The 21,516-nt window shown below is 52.6% G+C and overlaps 1 protein-coding gene across 1 annotated transcript; it reads left to right on the top strand.

Annotated features, from left to right (window-relative positions):
* Positions 1-222: 222 nt before the first annotated feature.
* On the top strand, positions 223-4,439 carry SELENOW (selenoprotein W). Its single transcript, XM_044257001.1, has 6 exons — positions 223-368; positions 1,836-1,860; positions 1,967-2,020; positions 2,199-2,273; positions 2,370-2,468; positions 4,045-4,439. Exons 1-5 carry the CDS (start codon positions 322-324, stop codon positions 2,448-2,450), a joined length of 282 nt encoding a protein of 93 aa, XP_044112936.1. The 5' UTR covers positions 223-321; the 3' UTR covers positions 2,451-2,468; positions 4,045-4,439.
* The last annotated feature ends 17,077 nt before the right edge of the window (positions 4,440-21,516 follow it).

Here is a 21,516-nt window from a genome sequence, read left to right as displayed (position 1 = left end):
CCGAACCCCGCCCCGCGGGGCCGTACCATTCCGGCCCGGAGGGGGGACCGGGAGGGGTCGCGCAGAGGCTTCCCCGGGGGCTTCTGTCGGACGCGGCCCGACCCCAGCGGGGGAAGGGAAGGGGCTGCGTGGGGTCTCAGAGTGGCGTGTCACAGGGTCCCTGCACTCCCGCCGTGGGGGCCCGAAGGCCCCCGCCGTCCCCGCTCCCCCCCGCGTTGGTTCGCGCCGTGGAAAGCGGAGTAACAACCTTTGTGCTGAGGTCTCGGAGCCGCTGAGTGCGTCCGTCCCAGCTGCAGGTGGGTCGCTGTCCGCGTCCCGCCCATGCTGCGGTCCCCAGCCATGGCCCTCGCGATCCGAGTCGTTTATTGGTAAGCACGACGGCCGGGGGCCCCCTCCGAGACCCCCGCCCGCACCCCTCCTCGGCCCGACGGTGCTGAGCCCTGGGGGCTGGACCCACGGGGCTCCCTGCCCGAGAAAAGGGGTTCCCTGCTGGTGGGGTGGGCGTGAGGGGACTGGCGCGAAGGAAGGGCGTTGGTCCACTTCCCGAGTGCGTGGCGTTCAGGACAGGTCAGGTTTCCGAAGGTGGAACCGAGACACGTGTGAGGCTATTTAAGACACTCGACTCGGGGGGGGGGGTGGGTGGGGGTGGGGCTCCGTTTGCGGAGCTGGGGGTGGGGGTCACCTTTGTAACGGGAGCGGAACCTCTCTGCACGTTTAGGGTTCCCCTCCTCCAGTACCATGAATAGTCATGGGGTGGGGACAGCGAGAGTCGGGAAGGTTCGAGAAGCGTGGGTTTAAAGGAAAGAAGACGGTGGGTTCCCATCTAGTGATCCTCCTCCCTTTCGGGCCTGGGTTTCCCCATCTGCAGAGAGAGAGAGAGAGTGATCTCGGTAGGGACCGCGGAAGGGAGTGCATGTTTGATCCAGCTTCCTCGCTAGCGTGAAAACGTCCCGAGTGGACACAGGGGTTTTTCTCGTTGACTGCTCCTTACACCTACCCCCCCCCGCCCCGCCCCAATTGCATAGGCAGGCCTCCCTGTGGGCGCCTAGTAAATGCACGTTCCGCACATTTCTCCTCCCAGAAAGTGCTTGCAGGAGAATATCAGCTCTGCCTTCGTTATAGGGGAGGGTGGGGGTGGGTCATGTCCCAGCGTGAGTCAAATGCCCTGGGGCAGCTGCTGGTTTTGAAAGGCTGAGATCTACTGGCCCCGGGCGCCTTAGAAATGTCCCCTCACCCTCCGGAAAACAGAGAGAGGAGTGATATTTTGAGGCCCCCATGAGGCCTGTGCCAGACTCCACTCCTGAAATAGCCTGCTGTGGGGGTTGGGGAGGCGTTTGGATTCCGGCCTCAGGGCTGGGAGGACCTGGGGATCCAGGAGTAAAGGTTTTCAGGACACCTTTTCCCCGGGCTGTGGGTGGGGATGCTGTTTCTCTGGATCTCATCCTAACCCCGTTTTCTGTTTCCCTTCTTTCTGCCTGTGTCTCATACTTGTGGTCTCTCCTTGTCACCCCCTTGTTCTGCGCCCCCTCTCTGTTGCTTGGCTCTTCTGTTGGGTGCCGGTTTTCTGTGTGTGTGGGTGTCTGCCTCCTGTTCCTGTCCCCGTGCCGTTGTCAACATTTTCTGTGTGTCTTTCCTCTCCTCTCTCTGTCCCCTCTTTGGCTTTGTCGTCTGTCTGCGTTCCTCTTAACGTCTTTCTGGGCCCCCTTCCATTTCCCTTTGTGTCTCCCTCTGCCACCCACCTGCCTCTCCCCCCCACACTTCTTCCTTCCTCTTCTGGATCCCCACCATCTCCCTCTCTCCCCTGGAACCCACTCTCTTGGACTCCCTCCCACCAGTGGCGCTTGAGGCTACAAGTCCAAGGTAAGCAGACTGGCCAGCCCCAGGGTGGCCCTGGGAGATGAGGGAGGAGCGTGAGCCGGCGTGGCCCCTGTTGACCCCTGTTTTCACCCCTGCACCTCCTTTGCAGTATCTTCAACTCAAGAAGAAGTTAGAAGATGAGTTCCCAGGATGCCTGGACATCGTGAGTCTTGGTGGTGGGGAGGAGAATCAGAGATGGATCTCCTTGTGTGTCCCTCAGCCCTGAGGGGGGCGGGATCCCAGTATCTCGGGTGGTTCGGGCTGGCCTCACCCTTCACCCCATAGCTGCAGGTGTCCCCAGGTGGGCCGCTCCACCCCTCCAACATCATCTCTCTCCCCAGTGCGGCGAGGGGACTCCCCAGGCCACCGGCTTCTTTGAAGTGATGGTAGCTGGGAAGTTGGTTCACTCCAAGAAGGTATGGCTGTCTGTTTGTCCGTCCATCTTTCTCATCTTATTCTCAGGCTGGCTGGGCATTGGGATCTCACCGCTTCCCTCTTCTTCCACTCCCCAGAGAGGTGATGGCTACGTGGACACAGAGAGCAAATTTCTGAAGCTGGTGGCCGCTGTCAAGGCCGCCTTGGCTCAGGGCTAATGTGCCCTGAAGGCAGAGGTGAGGGGTTCCTGGCTCGTACACACTGCAGTCCACATACCCCTAACCTAAGACTCGTTTCTAACCTGATACCATCCAGAATGGGTAGCATTGTCTATGTTATTCTCTAGATCACGGAACTGCTTTTCAGGACTTCCTGAGCCTGATTTCCCCTTTCCAATCCAGTGTGTTCCAGATGAGTCCCAACTGCCACCCCCCCAAAACTGGACACCCCATGCTAGCCCACTCCAGAACCAGGTTCTGGCTCCTGACGGCCGAGGGCCTGGAAGCGCTCTCCCATTATCTCTCTTTGAGCATCCCCGCCTTCCGTCAGTATTCAGTGGACCCAATTTCCTGTCCCCAGGAAACTTGGATCCATAAAACTGGTTTTCAAATGCTTGAAACTCACATTCCATTTCCTAGAGTCCTTTAGCAGAGCAGAGTGAGGTCACCTTGGCTGTGAACTTGAACACGAAGATTGAATTAATGCGATACAGAGCAGCATCTTGCCTCCTGTGCAGCTCTGAGATGAAGGGAGGGCTCCCCTAAACAGAGAAAGTCAAGAATTATGTAATTCCAAAGCGGCTTGAGCTGACTCAGTTACGTGCTGGCAGCTGTGAGGGTGGGGGCGGGGCTTTCAGTTCTTCAAGCCAGAAATGGGAATTGACAGGTGGCCCCGACATCAGCCCGCGGTTGCCTGGAGTTCCAGGGAGGGCCGTCAGTGGATGCTTTCCTCCCACATGAGCAAACATGGGACTTACGTTGGGGAAAGGAGAGAGGGAGCAGTGGGTCTTGTTTGCATGTTTTGTGGGTGCAGTTTCCGGGGTCCCTGAGACCACCCTCGGGTTCAGGGATTCGCTAGAAGGACACTCGGGACTCACCAAGTTATACGGGTGGTACGATGATCATAGCAGCAGGGTAGCCATGAAAGTCAGTGAAGAGGAGAAGTATGGGGCGGCATCAGGACCCCTCATTGTCCCCGTGGTCGGAGTATCACCACAGCGAAGCTCGCCCTCCGTGGTTGACCTTGGCCTCCGGCCCCTCCAGAAGCAGGAGCTGTTATCTTGTGGTCCAAGGCTCCCCCGCTGTAAATCATGTCATTAGCGTAGCTGGGCACCGTAGCACAAGGCCCCAGGTGAACTGGGATGTCACCCAGGCAGGACATTCCATTCCCAGTGCTTTGACATCCCCCCTCCCAGGAGCTGGTGGCCAGGCGGGTCCTCCTTGTGGGTTGGGGGCCATGAAGAGGTCTTTCTGGGGCTTGCAGCTGGCGCGGGCATCCCCAAACCCCATTTCAGTAGGCAGCTTGTCTGGAGAGCTGTGTCCCCGTGGGGCACAGGTGACACGTGTACTCTCCCCTCTGCTAGTGGCTGCCCAGCAGCACATCCCCACCCCCAAATTTATTAAAAACGAAGTCTTGGCCCACCTTCCCCGTTGGATTACAGCTTCTCTTTCACGGGCATCCTGTTGTCTTCGTGCCTCAGTTTCTCCCTGGGACTGCATTTTGCCCCTCACTTGTCTGTCTTCCTTTATCATGGGGTCCCCACTGGTCTTGGTCCCTGTAAACTCACCCCTCCCCCACCTCTTCTCTGCACAGTCCAGTGACCTTGGCCCAGCCCCTGCTGGCAGACGCTTCATGATGGGAAGGACTGAAATGTCTCGTGGACGCCTGGTCTTTCCCTGATGTCCCTGCGGCCGCTGAGTGGGGGCTGAGACTGACGCCCCTGGTCCTTGCCTGTGTGTGTGTGTGTGTGTGTGTGTGACATGTGTGCCCCCCCAGGAGTGTAACTTCGCACTCTGCCTTGCTCCTTCCTCTGCCCACCCTCTCCCCGCATCCCTCAGCCCCCTGGCTACTCTCTGGCATTTGGGGTGGTCCTGCTCCTGGCTTCCTTCTTGGGGGGGGGTTGGCGAGAGAGAGATCCGGGTGAGTGAGTTGCAGATTTCGCAGACTTGTCAACGGTTCACTGTTCATTAAACATTGGGTGAGTTTAATGGAACGTGTCTGTGAGTTTCCATTTTGCTCGTGGAACCTGGGCGTCAGCGTGTGAGATTGAGGCGGGCGTTGGGGGGCACTGATTTCAGCCCATGATGACGGGGCTCCCATGAGAGCCAGGGCTCGCCCCCCTCCTCCGCATCAGGGTGGGTTGGTGACTCCAGCAGTGGTGGGACAGAAAGCAGGGGAGTCCTGGGACAGCAGAGCCGGCTTTGGTCACCACCTTCAGAGCCCAGAGAGCGCTTCCCATGCTTTGTTCTGTTGGCTCTTCGAGCAAGTCACAGCGCTGAGCCGACTGGCTAGGGGACTGGGATCCTAAGTGGGCTATCGCCCTTGACAGTGGAATTAGGAATTGGTTGAGTTGGATTAGCCCCTGGTAGAGAAAGGTGAGCGGATGTCGTCGGTAGACGAAGCTTGCTGAGGACCCCATGGTCAGCTGTCATTCTGTCTCCGTGCTGGGTTGGGTGTTAGGGCCACTTGGGGAGGTTGGAGACTCGGGTGCCCCTTGGACCACGGCATTGGGACTGTTGGGGATTGGGGGGGCAGTGATCAGGAGTCTCAAGCCCACTTGGGAGCTCCTTCTGGGCCTGGACCATTTATAAGACCCACAGGGAGGCTGGCCCTCTCGCTTCAAACAGACCACCATCTTGGAACCCCTTTCACGGAGGCCCATTTCTATCTTAAATGTTTGTACGTGTTCTGGAAAAGTGAAATCACCAAAACATGCAAACAAAATTTCATTTGTGTACAATGCACCAGGATCTTTACAAAAGCCCCCCAAACAAGGATGTTGCTGTTCTGTCAGCTCCAACGCCTCGTTGTGGGCCAACAGAGTGGGAGCTCTGGTAATTCTGTGAACCCAACTCTGGATCGTGCTGAAGCAGATGGGTCACACCGAATTAAGCTCAATTCTTCTCTCAGGTCGTCTGAGCCGGGCCATCGGGTGGCACGGGCGAGGTGAGGACACCCACCCCACTAGATGCCACAAAAAAGCATCTAGATGCAAATGTCCCACTCTCTGAGGCTGTTGAGTTGGAGACACCCACGAAACCGCGTTCGGGACTGGTCAGGGGCTGGAGACCAGGGGAAAAGAGCTGGAGAAACAGAAGAGATCACAGTCCAACGAATGTTACTCTTTTCCTTTAAAAATAGCTTTATTGAGATACAATGCATACAATACAACTCATTCCCCCTTCTTTTTAAAAAAAGATTGAGAGGGTGAGGGGCAGGCAGAGCTCGAGAAGCAGGCTCCCCGCTGAGCAAGAAGCCCAATGTGGGACTCGATCCCAGAACCCCGAGATCACGACCTGAGCTGAGGGCAGACGCTTAACCCACTGAGCCACCCAGGTGCCCCAACTCACCCCTTTGAAAGTGTCTTAATTTGACGGCTTTACTAAATTCACAGATAAAAGCAATCAGCACCCACCATCTGAGAACATGGGCACCACGGAGGGAAGCCCCTTCCCTCCCCGCCACGAGCATCCAGTAATTTGCTTTCCGTTTCTGGGGATGTGCCTAGTCCCAAGATGTCCTATCAATGGAATCTGATAAGGCTTTGCCTTTTGTGTCTTGCTGCTTTCGCTTTAGTTTAACGTTTTCGAGGTTCATGCCCTTAGTAGCATGAATCAGCATTTCTTTCTTTTCGCGGCTGAATAATATTCCACTGTAGGGACCGCCCTGTTTTGTCCGCTCCTCCGCCGATGGGCACTTAGGTTTTTTCTAGACTTTTTGGCCCCTGTGAATGAATCCTGCCCCTGAGACCGCAAGTTCACAGGGGTGTGTCTGAAATCCTGCCTTTGGTTCCTTTGTGCGGACGCCTAGAAGCGAGATTGCAGGGTCAATGGCAATGGTATTTTACAACCTCTGTGGTGGCGGGTCACACACAGCCCCTTAGATTCCCTCGGGACTGGGGATCTCTTAATGCCTTTGGAAGGATGGAGAGCACTTGCTTCAACTCAGATACAGTGCTCATCGAGCGAACTCTCAGACCTGATCCTCTCACTCCGGAGACACCATGGTTCTTGCCTGAAGTCAATGCCGATGGCTCACGAGGCTGTGCCTGTGTTGCGCGGGTCTGTTTGCCGCGGTATCCAGGAGAAGTCACAGGACAACCGCCAACAACAGCGACGAGAAAGAGTGCTCCCCACCCCCGAGCAGGTCTTCATTTCTAATGATCCCGATGCTTTTCTTAGGAAACAATTCTTTGTGGTTGAGGTCTAAGCCAGGTCAAGACAGATCACAGAAAGTGGGCAGCTAAGACTTGTTGGAGCCTGACCTTGACCCCGTCTGCCTGCTTGACTCATACTGGGGGCTGCCTGGTGACACCACCCGCAGTTCTCACTTCTCCATTTGGCTTAGTGTTGTGCTGCCAACTGGCAGTTGGTCTTTTAAGCGAGACGTTTGATGGGTGAGGCCACGCTGGGTTATGCTTCAGCGGAAACAAAGCAAACCCAGGTCTCAGCAGATGAACACAACCGAAGCAAAGTCCTCTCCAGGGCAGCCGTCCTCTGTGTGTGCATTCCGTGGTCTGGAGAGGCACTGTCCAGCAGAATTTTCTGTGAGGATGGACCTTAACGTGCAACACTTAGCGGCGGGCCGCAGGGTGCTTTCGGGCACGTGAGATGTGGCAAGTGTCACTGAGTTCAGTGTGTTATTTTATTTACTTAAATTTACTCAGGGGCACCTGAGTGGAGCAGTCCGTTAAGCATCCCACTCTTGGTATCTTGGAGTGGTGGTCTTGGGGTAGTGCGGTCGAGCCCCTCATCTGCCTCTGTGCTGAGCGTGGAACCCGCTTAAGTTCTCTCTCTCCTTCTTTCTCTGCCCCTCTCCTTGGTGCATGCTCTCGCTCTAATAAGTAAATCTTAAAAAAAAAAAAACAGTTACAGTCAAATACGCATGGCATCTGCCAGGGGTTACCTTATTTAAAAAAAAAAAAGATCTTATTTATTTATTTGAGAGAGAGAAAGAGAGAGCGCGCAGGCACAGAGGGAGAGGGAGAAGCTGACTCCCCACTGGGCAGAGACCCCTGAGGTAAGGCTGGATCCCAGGACCCTGAGATCATGACCTGAGCTGAAGGCAGACGCTTAACGGACTGAGCCACCCAGGTTGGTTCCCTTATAGAGCAGTTGCAGATCTAAACTTTTGGAGAGCCCTGTTGCTGCCTCTCACCCCACAGCAACCTCAGCGCACCTGCCTGGGAAAGAACGGAGAGGCCCACGCACCGGCTCTTAAAGGCGTCAGCCAGGAAGTGACGCACATCCCCTCTCCTCGCAGCCCATTGGCCAGAACAGGCGCACGGCCCCGCCCATCTGCCCAGCCGGGCTGGGGACTGCAGTCTTGTATTCAAGAAGGGGAGGTGAGCCTGAATAATCGGTGAGCTCTAGAAATATCTGCCCCGGTCCTTTTATTTTAAGTTTATCTTGTGCCTGGGAGGGAAAGTGCCATGGTCCTATTTTTGCTGAACTGGGACAATTCACACCTTCAAGAAATAAAAGGAGGCAGCCGAGAAGGTCCCTCCTATCCTGAACGGGGAGACACAGTGAATTCTTGTCCAACAGCGATCCCGTGTGGCCATCTTGAGAACTGCACCCCTATCATTCCGGGTAACCAGAGCATCATCCACATGGAATCCCTTCTGGTCATTGAGATTCGTCTCGCGGAGCGAGTCACCATTTTTGGTGTAGTGACATGACCCTTTTCAAATAAATACGGAAGAGGGAAAAATATATCTTCTCTTCTCTCTCTGGCCCCTTCCATTTAGTCTACGACCGATCCCAGCTTCAGTACTTGCTGACGGTGGGACCTCAGACAAGTGTCTTTATCTCTCAGGGTGATGATTTAGTGGAAGGAGGAGGCGAGGGAAATGGGGGTGAGGGGTCCAAACAACCCCAGGGGAAGGCTGGGCCTCACCAGGATCAAGTGCAAAATGGGAGATTCTGCCCTCCGTGCTTCTGTAGCCTCTTCCCTCTGACTCAGAGAACTGCCTGTCTTGCCTCCCTGCCCTTCCTGACTTTTCTCCATCTGGGGGAAAGACTGAACTATCCTCTCCCGTCAGCCCTACCTCCACGTGGCTCCACGTTACAGCGCCTCATGCCGGGCAGTTCCTCCCACCTTAAAAAAAAAATATATATATATATATATATATATATTTTTTTTAACTTCAAGGACATTTACTGGGGCACCTGGCTGGCTCAGCCCATAGAGCCTTCGACTCTTTTTTTTTTTAAGGATTTTATTTATTTATTTGACACAGAGAGAGAGAGAGAGAGAGAGATCACAAGCAGGCACAGAGACAGGCAGAGAAAGAGAGAGGAGGAAGCAAGCTCCCTGCTGAGCAGAGAGCCCCATGTAGGCCTCAATCCCAGGACCCTGAGACCATGACCTGAGCTGAAGGCAGAAGCTCAACCCACTGAGCCACCCAGGCACCCGAGCCTTCAACTCTTGATCTCAGGGTGGTGAGTTCAAGCCCCATGTTGGGGGTGGAGCCTACTTAAAAGAAATTCAAGGCCATGTATATATATATATATATATATATATATATATATATATATTTTTTTTTAGATTTTGTTTATTTGACAGGCAGAGATCACAAGTAGGCAGAGAGGCAGGCAGAGAGAGAGGGGGAAGCAGGCTTCCTGCTGAGCACGGGGCTCAATCCCAGGACCCCGAGATCATGACCTGAGCCGAAGGCAGGCTTTAATCTACTGAACCACCCAGGGGCCCCAAGGCCATGTATAGTTAAGAGCTCTTGAGGTTGGTGGTCAACTCAACAATGGGATTCAGGTTTCAGAATTGTTCTCTCTATTCTCTTTTCTTTAGTTTGTTGAGTTTTTATGTACTTGCTGTTTTGCCTTATGACGGCAAGATGGCCATTGCAGCTCCACGCATCACATCTGTGTCCAAAACAGGAAGGAAGAGGAAGACATCCTGCCAGTACACTTTTCTTTTTGTACCTGTCCCCCCCTCAATTTTTTGACTCAAGGTAAAATACACATAACCCAAATTTACCATTTTGACCATCTTAAGGTACACGATCGATTGGGTAACATTTAATATATTTCTAATCATGAGCAAATATCACTAATTTCCAGTTCCAGAACATTTCTTCACTCCAAAAAGAAACTGAACCCAGTAAACACCCACCCCTCAATCCTTCCTCCCTCCCAATCCATTGGCACCCACCAATCTGCTTTATAGATGTGCCTATTCTGCGGTCCCCTGGGTGGCTCATTTAGCTGAGTATCTGTGTTCATGCAAGTTAAATGCATATTCCTAATTGAAACAAGCCAATCTGAAAAGGCTACATGCTGTATGAGTCCAACTACAAGACATTCTGGGAGAGGCAGAGCCATGGACACAGTAGAGTGATCAGAGTTTTCCAGGAGTTTAAGGGGGAGGGATAAACCAGTGGAGCACAGAGGACTTTGAGGGCAGGGAGGGCATTGCAGTGGGGAATACGTGTAGGGTATTGTAGGGCACTGTAATGGCAGATACCTGTCATTATTTGCCAAAACCCACAGAATGCACGACACCAAGGATGAACCCTAATGTAAATCATGTACTCTGGGTGACAGCATGTCAATAGAATTTCACTGATTGCCACAGAAGTACCACTATCGTGGCTGTCGATTTGGGGGAGACTGTGCGTACATGAAGGCAGGTGGTTGGTATACAGGAACTCCCTGAGTTTTCTGCTCTCCTTTGCTGTGAACCTACAACTCCTCTGAAAAAAATAAGGTCTTTTTAAAAGATTTTATTTATTTATTTGTCAGACAGAGCGAACACAAGCAGCAGGCCGAGGGAGAAGCAGGCTCTTCGCTGAGCCAAGAGCCCAACTCAGGGCTCGATCCCAGGGCCCCAGGATCATGACCTGAGCCAAAGGCTGAGCCACCCAGTCGCCCCCAAGATAACTTAATTCTAACATGCCTTCTTTAGCTATTTGTTTACGCTGAATTACAGTTTCCACAAGAAAGGCGAGAGGAATACAGATTCTTCCTAATATAGCAATGTCTGGAATAGTATACCAGAGCCTCAACAACTTTCTCCAGTTTTTTTCTTTCTTTCTTTTTTGAGGACCCCTTGTGAACCCATCTGGGTCTCCATTTCTGGTGTATTTCAACTTGTGCCAGACGGACTTCTTTTGAAGCTCAGACTGAACTTCTTGGAGGTGGCCCATGGACCCTTGGACATAGAACCCCAGCAATCTCTTGAGAGCTTCGCATCTCTGCGGGGGCCAAGGTGTTGCAGGCTTGTTTTCGTTTTTCCCTGTCTCGGAACTGGGGTCAGCCTTGTCCCTGAAAAACCTCGGGTCACCCTCAGAGGCAGATGCTGTTTGAAGGCAATAGCCCGTCCCCCTAGAAATCTAGAGGAGAGGTAGCGAAATCTGCAGGCATTCAGCAGGTCAAGACGCTGCCCACCCCAGTGCTTCTGTGCTGGTCTCCCCGCCCTCTGCATCTGTCTCCCCTGTGCCCTTCTGTGTCTGTCCAGCCGCTGGTGGATAAGCAGGAGGAGTTTCATTAAGCCCAGGCAGCCCCGGGGCCTGTCCGCTCTGTTATATCTGTCCGCCAATCCCCGACAGCCTGTCACGTGTCCCCCCCCTTCCCTCCCTCCACCTGATCTAATTCTGTCTCTGCTGGCAGAGGCTGTTCTGACCTAAGAGGATTGAAACATTGGCTAAATGGAAGCGGTCAGCGTCAGAGAACTGCTTGCGGCGGATGGCCACAGGGGGGCAGCAGAGGGAAAGGGGAGCTGGGGAGACAGCGCCCCAGGAGAGGGGGCAAGCGGGAGTCCCACCAGAGAGGACAGAAGGAGGGGGAAGTTCTGGAAAGGAGGACTGGGGGTGGGGGGTGATTTCAGATTTACAGAAAAATCGAGAAAATACGTATCTAGCGCTCCATTCACACCTTACCTTAGCAGGTACGTTTATTACAATGAGTGAACCAACAGTGATAAACTCTCATTGACTAAAGCCCTTAGTTGATTCAGTTTTGGTTAGTTTTTCCCAAATGTCCTTTTTCTGTTCCAGGATCCCCCCCGGGGCACTACGTCTCCTGTGACAGTTTCTCAAGACTGTCCTCGTTTCGATGACCTGGATGGTGTTGAGGAGTATGGGTCAGATATTTGGAGAATGCCCCTCTGTGGGAATTTGTCTGAAGGTTTTCTCATGACCAGATTGGGGTTATGGGTCTGGGGAGGAAGACTGTGGAGGTCACATCAGATCAAGGCTACACAATCATCTGGCCATGGTAGGGTCTGTCCGGGTTCTCTCCTTCCCTGCCTGGGCTCTTTGGGAGGAAGTCACTTTGGGGAGCCCTGCTGTGGGTCTGGCTTTGCCTGCGGAGGCTCAGAAAAGTGTTGTCACCTGCCCCAAGTCACACAGCAGATTCCTGGTGCTGCTGGTCTCGTCTGGCCTTGCATCACTCTACGCTACAGAGACGCGGGGTGAGAGAGAGACAGAGAAGGAGAGAAGAGAGCCCAAAATGCATGAGAGAAAAGAGAAGGGAAGGGGTCAGGAGGCAGGAAGAAGATGGGAGCCTGGGAGGAGTTGAGTGAGCCATGGAGACTGGGGACCCAGACAAGAAGGGCAGGAAGGAACGCACCAGGCAATGGGTGGAGAGAGACAGAGGCAGAGACAGACACCAAGAAAATTCTTTATGTGATGCTATCCTTAACCATTGTGATGGCGGATTCTATTTGCTGAGCACTTAAGATGTTCAGGCTCAGTTAAGATTTATATGATTTGGGGGTCTGGGTGGCCCAGTTGGTTAAGCATCTGACTCTTGATTTGGGCTCAGGTCGTGAGCTCAGGGTCATGAGATCGAGCCCCACGTCTGGCTCCGTGCTGGATATGGAGCCTGCTTTGGGATTCTTCCCCTCTGCCCTGCCCCCACTCTTTCTCTAAAATAAATAAATAAATAAATAAATAAATAAATAAAATAAAAATTATATGATTTGACTCATTTAATCCTTCTCAAATCCCTTCTTCTTACCAAGAAACCCTCACATGAAAAGCTTACACACTTCAAAAAAAATCTTTCTTTAAACCTTTAAAATTGTTATTTAATTTGCATTCACTAAAGTGTGCAGGTCTGACATGTTAGGAATAACTGACTCAATAGCAGCCCCACTTCCCCCAAATATCCCAGGGGCATACTTGTGTTTCCCTCCAAGCCTCCAACCTCAGCGACCACCGACTTGCTTTCTGTAACAACAGATGCGTTTTTGCCTCCTTTAGAGTGTCACAGAAACAAAATCACACAGTATATCGTCTCTCGTGCCTGTTTTCTTTCCCACTCAGTATAAGGATTTTGAGATTCTCCCCTGTTGCTGTGTGTATCCGTAGTTTGTTCTTTCCATTGCCAAGTGGCACCTGCTGTATGGACAGACCATAATTTTTGGATCTATCCCCTCGCTCTGTCTGCATTTTTGTCCACCATGGATAAAGCTGCTATGAACATTCTCAGATTCTGTAGATGCTGACCTGGCCTAAGAGGGTGGGGGCAGGTGGTAAGTCGGGTCAAGGCCAAGGAAACCCTGGGGAGAAGCCTGGGGATGGAGGGGGAGGATTGGGTGGGTGTGGGCAGGAACCAGAGAAGGAGAAGGAAGAGGAAACATGGGGGCAGGCAGCACAGAGAGGTGGAGGAAGAGGGAAGAGTTGTGGGGGTGGGGGTTGTCTGGTGGCAGAAGGGTAAGACCACCTATTTGCTCAGCGCTTCCTGGAAATCAGGCTCTTTGTGGAGCAAATAAATGACACACTCCATCTGACTCCCACTCGTACACGTGGAGAGGGTATGGTTGGTACCCAGAGTCTCATGGACGTCCAGCTGTCCACATGTCCTATTCCAAAGAATCCAAGAAGCAGATGGGCTTGGCACAATTTGCTGGCGCAGGTTAAGGGCTATGCTCTCCAGCTGGGCTGCCGGGTGCTGGCTCATGCAGCTCGGGTGCTTGCTGTCTTCTCGGAAAGGCACTCGGATGCTCTGATGTTTGGTGTGACCTCCAGGAGGCAAGGGATTAAGCTGCCTGCCTTAAAGGACCTTTCTGTAAGGGTATTAGAGCACACAGGACAGCTGCTGTCACATGGGAAGTGACACATGTTGGGGGAAGGGGGCTGCATGTTCTGGTTTTGAGAGCAAGAAATTCCGGTGCCTCAGTTTCTCCTTCTTTCTGCCCCCCCCATCTCAACCCTCTCTCTGTTACTCTGCCCTTCAGTCTCCTTATGGGGTCTCAGGGTGTTTTTCTGTGTACATTCCTACTGGGGGCTCTCTCATAAGCAGGAGGGGTTTCATTATATCCTAGCAGTTGTTCACCCCCACCCCAAGTCTGTCACATGTCCCTCTAAATCCCTGCTAATTCTCCCTATATTTTGCTGAGGCTGGCCTGCCCTAAGAGGATTGGAGCATTTGCTAAATAGGAACAGGAGGAGGTCAGAGAACCTGCTGTGGGGAGGCCCAGGAGCCAGGATGGCCACAGAGGGGCAGCAGAGAGACTGGAGGCAGGAGCCAAGAGGGAGTACACACTGGTGGAAGGGTAGAGAGATGGTGGACCCCAAATATAGATTTTGTAGATACTGACCCATAGGTGAAAGGGTCCCTCACGTATGACAAATTACCAGGCTCGTCATCAACTGACCACTGAAAATCCCTGAGGGTTAAGAAGAAAATCCCCGAATCCCTACCTCACACCATACAGAACCAATTCTAGATGTATTCAAGACCTCCTAAACATGAGATAAAATGATAAGATAAAGATTTTAGAGAACAAAACAGACTATCTTTAGGACCAAGTGCTAATGAAAGACCCGCCCCCCACCCGCCACTGGAAAACTTTCTTAAACAAGAAAGCAAAAGCGAAAAGCATTAACTTCAGGCAGGAAAAGCAAATGAAACCAAATCACACCCAAGCTATAGTCAAAGCAGTACCCCAGGGTTCTCAACCCTGTGCCCTCTGTGCATGGATTCTACACTTTTCCACAAGGCACGTAGACCCAGGGATGTCAGTTTTTGTAAACTTTTATGTCGACTTGAAAATGGGGCTTATCTTGTGAAAGTCATTTTTCCTTTTTGTTAATAACTGTAGTTTGCTTTCCAGCATATCACCATGCCAGGGATGGTAAGGAAAAAGGAAGAAACTGGTCCACAGTGACAGATAATGAGAAGCACTGAACTTGACAACATTCAAATAGAGGAATTTTATTTATTAAAATTATGAAAAAATACAAATAGGAAAAATATTTGCAATACATTATCATCAAGCAGGAGGTAAGGATAAATGGGTTAAAGATAAAAATAGGGCCCCTGCCTGGCTCCGGGCGGTAGAGCATGTGACTCTTGACCTCAGGGTCCTGAGTTCAAGCCCCACACTGGGAGTAAAGCTTACTTTTAAAAAAATGGGATTAAAAAAACCAAACCCCTTGTGAATATTCCTAAAGTCCAAGGACATGTGAGATGTGTGAGACATGTGAGGCGTAACTTCTAGATCAGCAGTACATGAATATTAAAACCATAGTGAAGGCTCAAACCAGCTGACTGGCAAGCATTGAAAGGTCCAACATTCTAAATGTTTCTGAAGGCCCCCACCAGAGGAGAGCTGGGTGAATCCGGCTGGTGAAGGATGGTAGAAAGCTCTCGAAGCATTGGTGAAGCAAACAGAGGGGGCAAGCAGAGGCTCCACCACGTGACCCCTGGGATCCCACACAGATGCCCACATGCGCCCTATATAATGCTGGCGGGACACTCTCAGACGGGGTGGGTTTGCTGTGAACATGAGAGGTCACCTCTGAGGGCAGGGGCGGGACAAAGGGAGGTGTGTTCCTGACCGTGCCCCTGTCCCCAATCACATGAGGCCATCTGCAGGCCGATCAAACCATTGTCCCCTCTGACCCCATGGGAACTGCGGGACTCCGTGGGGACAGATTCCCCTATAAATCCAGTAACCTCCTGAGGTCCAAGTCACCGTCCTCGGTGGATCCGGACATCAAGGGGAAAGAGGGTTCCTCCAGGGGGTCTTGAGGCAAGAGGAGTGCTGTGAAATTGGGGGCCAGCACGGGACGTGGCGAGAAGTCCGAGGAGAAGGAGTTCTGAGGCCAGGTCGGGTGCAGGGCTGGGACAAGGGCCTGGGCAGCCGGGACATGGTCCTGGAGCCCAGCTCTGGGTCCCACCAGTTTTGGCGGAGGCTGTAGACACCTATACTCCCTGGGAACATGGGTCTCCCAGGAGCCAGGACTGGGGCAGGATCAGGGGCAGGAACAGGGGCGGGGACAGGGAACAGAGGAGGGAAGGCAAAAGGGACTGGGAAGGGGTCAGGCACAGGGATAGAATCAGAGGCAGGAGTTCCAGGGCTCTGGGGTGCAGAGCAGACTCCCTGACCTCGCCCTATGGGCAGTCCCTGCAGCCTGGCGTGCCTGGCCCGATGGTTCTTGAACCACACCTGGAGGGAGGGACAGGGGGACAAGGAAGAGGTGTGAAGGGGCTTGCCTCTGTCCCAGGGGTGGGGCTACTGGGAGGACAAAAGCCACATCTCATCAAGGAAATGCAGATCAAAACCACAATGAGATCCCACCTCACACCAGTCGGAAGGGCTCAAATGAACAAGTCAGGAAATGACAGATGCTGGCGAGGATGCAGAGAAAGGGGAACCCTCCTATACTGTTGGTGGGAATGCCACCTGGTGCAGACACTCTGGAAAACAGTATGGAGGTTCCTCAGAAAGTTGAAAATAGAGCTACCCCACGACCCAGCAATCACACTACTGGGGATCTACCCAAAGATACAAACGTAGTCATCTGAAGGGGCATCTACCCCCTCAATGTTTAAAGTAGCAATGTCCATAATAGCTAAACTCTGGAAAGACCCCAGATGTCCATCGACAGATGAAAGGATAAAGAAGACATGGTAGAGATCTACAATGGAATACTGTGCAGCCATCAAAAAGGAAATCTTGCCATTTGCAGTGACCTGGATGGAACTAGTCAATCAGAGAAAGAGAATTATCATATAATTTCACTCCTATGTGAAATTTAATTAACAAAACAGAGGAGCACGGGGAAGGGAGGAAAAAAATAAAACAAGAGGAAATCAGAGAAGGAGACAAGCCGAGGGTTGCTGCAGGGAGGTGGGGGGGATGCAGTAACTTGGGGACGGGCATTAAGGAGGCACGTGATGTGATGAGCGCTGGGTGTTATAGAAGACTGCTGACTTCTACCTCGGAAACCAGTAATACCTTATATATTAATTGAATTTAAATAAATTTTAAAAAAGCTGGCCTCATACCACTGTCCTATGGCCCCAGGTCCAAAACGAGGCCCCTGGGATGTGGAGTGCAGGAAGCTACAGGGGCAGATGCAGGGGGCAGCAGGGGCAGGGCGTGGGCACCCCGCACCCCAGGGGCAGGGCTTCACCGAGGCCCTGAACGCTGGTGCCTAGAGGCCCAGCCCCGCGGCTTCAGTCCGGGCGGGATCACGTTGGCGGGTTTGGACAGCACAGGGGCTTGGCTGAACTTGGGGTCCGGTCCCGCTTCTACACGGGGACCCCTTGTTAGCCATGTGAACCTCTGGCCTCAGTCTGCTCAGCGGGTGCAGGGGAGGGCCCAGCCCCCCACGAAGTGCCACCTTCCTAGTAGATCTCATGAACACTGAGGACCCGGGGGCGCGGGGGTCCTACCTGAATTTGCTGTTCGTCCAGGTCGAGCCTGGCGGCCAGGGCGAGACGCTCCTGGTGCTGGGGTAGCGGTTCCTCACGAAATGTTTCCTCAGCTCCCGCAGCTGCGCCTTGAGGTACACCGTGCGCTTCTTCCGGGGCTTCGGGGGCCTTTGGGGTGCTGGGGGCCCTGAGCAAAGGACCCAGGGTCAGACAGGCCCCGGAGAGAGCCCCCAGCCCGCCGCCGCCCCTCCCCCGCCGCCGCCTGGGCCAAGCCCCCTGAGCAGATGGGAGGCTCCACCCGGGGAGGGAGCACAGCTGCGGGTGGGCGGCGGCGCGTGGACCAGACGCCCTGCGGGCTCGGGCCCAGGCTCTCCCGCTGCCGGCCCTAGTCCCTGCGCGTGTCCGGGCCTCGGTGTCCCCGTCCTTGAAACGGGCCCGATTACAGGTCCCGTCTTGTGATTCCGGGGCCCGCAGCCACGGAAGGCAGGCAGGGTGGGCGCCCCAGGCTCAGGCGGGCTCCCACCCCCACCTGCCCCCCAGCTCCTCCCTCGAAGGGCCAAAGCCTCACTCACACTTTGTGAGGGGGCGACTGTGCCCTCTGCTCAGCCCACCCCCAAGAACTTAAGTCCACCCCAGCCCCACAGAAGTCCCCACAGCACAGTATGGGACCCCCTTCCCGGACGGGGGGGGCCTCCCCAGCCTCAGCCCCGGCTCTGGCCCCTCAGGCAGGCCCAGGCGCACCTGCAAGAGGGCCTGGCGCCATCATCCTCCGCTCTCCTCGCTCCCCGGAGACCTGTGTGCGAGGTTCTGCCCCCAGGACCCGGGGCTTAAATCCCACTGGCCAGCGGTGCCCACCCACACCCAGCCTGAGGGTCCCGGAACTCTCCCTTACTCAGCCTCTTCGGCCCCGCCCCTGCCGGACTCGCAGGGAGCGACTGACCCTTTCCACCCTGTGGGTGGGGGCGGGGCTGGGGGCTGGGACCTCCGAGAACACCCAGCCTGGGTCCCACCCTCGGGGGCTCTCGCCCAGAGGAACCCCACGTTGCCCATCATGTGGGGTCCCCGTCGCAGGAAAGGGCCCCTCCAGCCAGCACCCTGGGGTCATTCCATCCCTTCCCAGTCCTGGGAGCCCCAGTCACCAGCTTCCCTGTTCAGTCTCCATCCTGTCCTGCCTGCTTGGTCCAGTAGCCTCTCTCCTTGCCCCTCAACTACCACTCTCGCCTCTGGTTCCTTCTCTAAGTGGCCCGCATAGGGCTCTCTGCTTGGCAGGCAGCCTGCTTCCCCCTCTCTCTCTGCCTGCCTCTCTACCTACTTGTGATCTCTCTTTGTCAAATAAATAAATAAATAAAATCTTTTAAAAAATAAATAAAAGAAATGAAGGATGCCTGGGTGGCTCAGTCAGTTGTATCTGCCTTTGGCTCAGATCATGATCCCAGGATCCTGAGATGGAGTCCCTGCTCAGCAGGGAGCATGCTTCTTCCTCTCCTGCTCCCTGGGGTTGTGCTCTCTCTCTCTCTCTCTCTCAATCTCTCTCTGTCAAATAAATAAATAAAATATTTTTAAAAATTTAAACAAGAAAATGAAATATAACATTTTGCTGGTAGATTGGCACAGGCGGAGAAGAAGGGTCACGCCTGGGTTGGTGGATGGGGGGGATGGGGAATCTGACCTTCTCATGGTTTTGGACTGTATCACACAAAAGATCAAGTTCAAAATTAAATAAAGCATAGGAACATCGTTACTGTAGGTGTAGCTCATCATTATTGTAGGTCTGGGTCCCCTGGGCTAGAGACCCCTGAGGGTGGGACCAAGGCTGTCTTGCCACTGAGGTCCCAGCCCCCAGGCCCCCTTATCACAGTGGGGAAAGGACTAGTCACTCACAGTGACTCCTCCAGGGGCCGGGTGATGTGGGTGAGAGAGTGGGGGTCAATGGCGATCCCCTGCTTAGCGTTCCTTGGTGGAATGTACCATAATCTCTTCCTCATCAGACAGGCGGAACACTTCACAAATACTCTGGGAACACAGTGGTCGTCAGGGACATAATGTCCCTGCCCTCCTAGGTTTCACTGTGTAGCAATACATTTGTCCAACAGAGGCGTCAATGGAGGGACAAGCTCAGCTAGGCTGTGCAAATACACATGAAATACAGGAAAGTCATGGCAGCACCATTCAGAAGAGCAAAAGGGTAGAATCAAACCGAGGTGTCCGTCAACTGGTGACAGGACACAATGTGTATGTTCATACAGTGGAATATTCTTTAACTCCAGCCTTACAAGGGAGTGCTCATGCACCTTGCAGATGTCACCTGAAGGGAAAGAAGCCAGACACAAGAGGTCACCTATGTACGATTCTATTTACATAAAATGTGCACGATAGAGAAATCCACGGACACGGCAGCTGGATTTGTGGTGACCAGGAGCCGCAGCAGGGGAAAATGGGGACTATCTTAAACGATTACGGGGCTTCTATTTGAGGCGATGACATGGTCTGTGGTTGATCGTGGTCATGGACGTACAGTAAGAAAAAAGACAAAACATTGAATTGTACACCTTAAATAGGAGGATTTTGTAGTATGTGGATATAGATCAATAAAAAATACATTAATGCAGTGTTTGTTATGTTGTGCGTGGGATTGTTGAAGATCCGAGGGACGGGTTACATCTAGAGCTGGGGGAGGGGACACGGAGGATGGGAACGTGGCTTTCTGTTGCCATTGGTGGGGTCGAGGTTGGTAACCGAGAATTTTTGGAGATTTTCGAGTTGGTGCCAGTGAGGATCTGATAAAAGAATCGAATGAGCACAGTGCCCTCTGACTCAGCGGTCTTATCATAAGAGGTTTTTTCTGGGAGCTGTTTGCCTACTGTGAACAGGCACCAACACACCTATTTGAAATTTTAGGGAATGGAGTTCATTACAGGAGCTCATGTTCACCAAGAAGATGATTAAATACTATTTGGCCATCCCAGACTGTGGAAAGCTCATTAACAGCAAAAAAGGAATCAGGGATAGAACTTTTAGTAACCGTTGATGATTTGTAATGTATCTTTTATTTTGCTTTGAGTGGCGGAGGTCTGTCTTTGCAAAATAAGTGTGTCCTGAACACCAGGTCCTTGTTGGGTTTTTGCTTTTTTTGCTGTTGTTGCTGGTGTTTTTTTTTTTTTTTTTTTTGCCAAACAACATCTAGAATCAGAGTTAGAATCTGATTCTAGAATAGAAACGTACAAAGTGAATGACTATTGTGTTAAATGATTGAACGAGCTGCAGTTTCCGACACCCAGTAATGTCTCCGAGACACTGTTCACTTCTGAGACTTACGGATTTAATAAGCACACTCAAAAGATAAGTATACACATACATATACATATATAATATATTTAACAACAGCAGCAAAATGCCCATAATATCTAGGTAATTACCAGGGATTAAGGAGGATGTGCATTTTCTCTCTTTTCTACCACTTATTATTATAATTAATTATTTGTTTGATTTGCAAGCAGGAAAACAAGGAAAGTTTCTGGCTTTGGGTGCTGTGTGGAGCACGTGTGCTGGGCTGTTGGGTCTTCCGACCTGACTCCTTCCAGGGCTGGATGGAAACCAGCTGGGGGAGCAGGAGTTCCTCATTGGGCTTCCCAGATTCAGCTGGATGGGGAAGTTGTCGGTAGCCCAGAATCTACCTGCGCAAACTGAGAGGGAGGTGGGAAGGGAGTGAGTGGAAACCTGTGCTAAGAAGAAATAATTAATCCATTGATTGTTTTAATTCAATCAGAATGGAAACAATGGCTCCCTCCCCATCAGTCAATTCCTTATCTCCTCTGCAACCCCTCCCAGGCAAGCCCTGATTTGGGTCCTCTAAGTAAGGTTGGCTCCTCTCCGCTTTCGGCCCAGGAGATGCTCACAGACCACCAGACTGCTCCCTGCACTCTGTGCGACTGAGGCATCATTTCCCAAGTGAGAGGGGGCCCCAGGCAGGGTGGTCAAAGACAAGCAAGCAGAACTTTGAAGGCAGCCTTGGAGAGATGGACAGACGGGGGCGGGGGAGTTGGCCTCTGCCTTCTAGAACCTTCTGGGCTTTCTGTGATTGCCATTTCTCCCCGTGTCTCTGGACTTTGCTCTCTCCGCTTCCTCCTTCATTTTTTTGAAATACACCCCCCCCTTCATGCATTCTGTATTGGTGAATCTGCCTACTCGCTAAAATTTCTTTGTCACCCCCAAAACGAATGCTCCCTGCACCCCCCCCCCCACCCCGGGGCCCTTCACAGGCACATGCAGAGCGGTAAAAAATTCGAGCAATCGACTTCATGCTGTTTCCAGTAGCCATTTCATTTCAGCTCTTACACTGTAAACAAGTGTCCTTTGGGGGAATATTGAAAGCTTTTAATATGTTTTAGTATTTTTGTGCTTTTAAAAATTTTTTAAAAATTTAAAAATTTTAAAAATT

The sequence above is a fragment of the Neovison vison genome, chromosome 7 (assembly GCF_020171115.1).
Source record: "Neovison vison isolate M4711 chromosome 7, ASM_NN_V1, whole genome shotgun sequence".
Lineage (NCBI taxonomy): Eukaryota > Metazoa > Chordata > Mammalia > Carnivora > Mustelidae > Neogale > Neogale vison.
The sequence above is the reverse complement of the archived record's forward strand: the minus strand, read 5'-3'. Positions and strand labels throughout refer to the sequence as shown.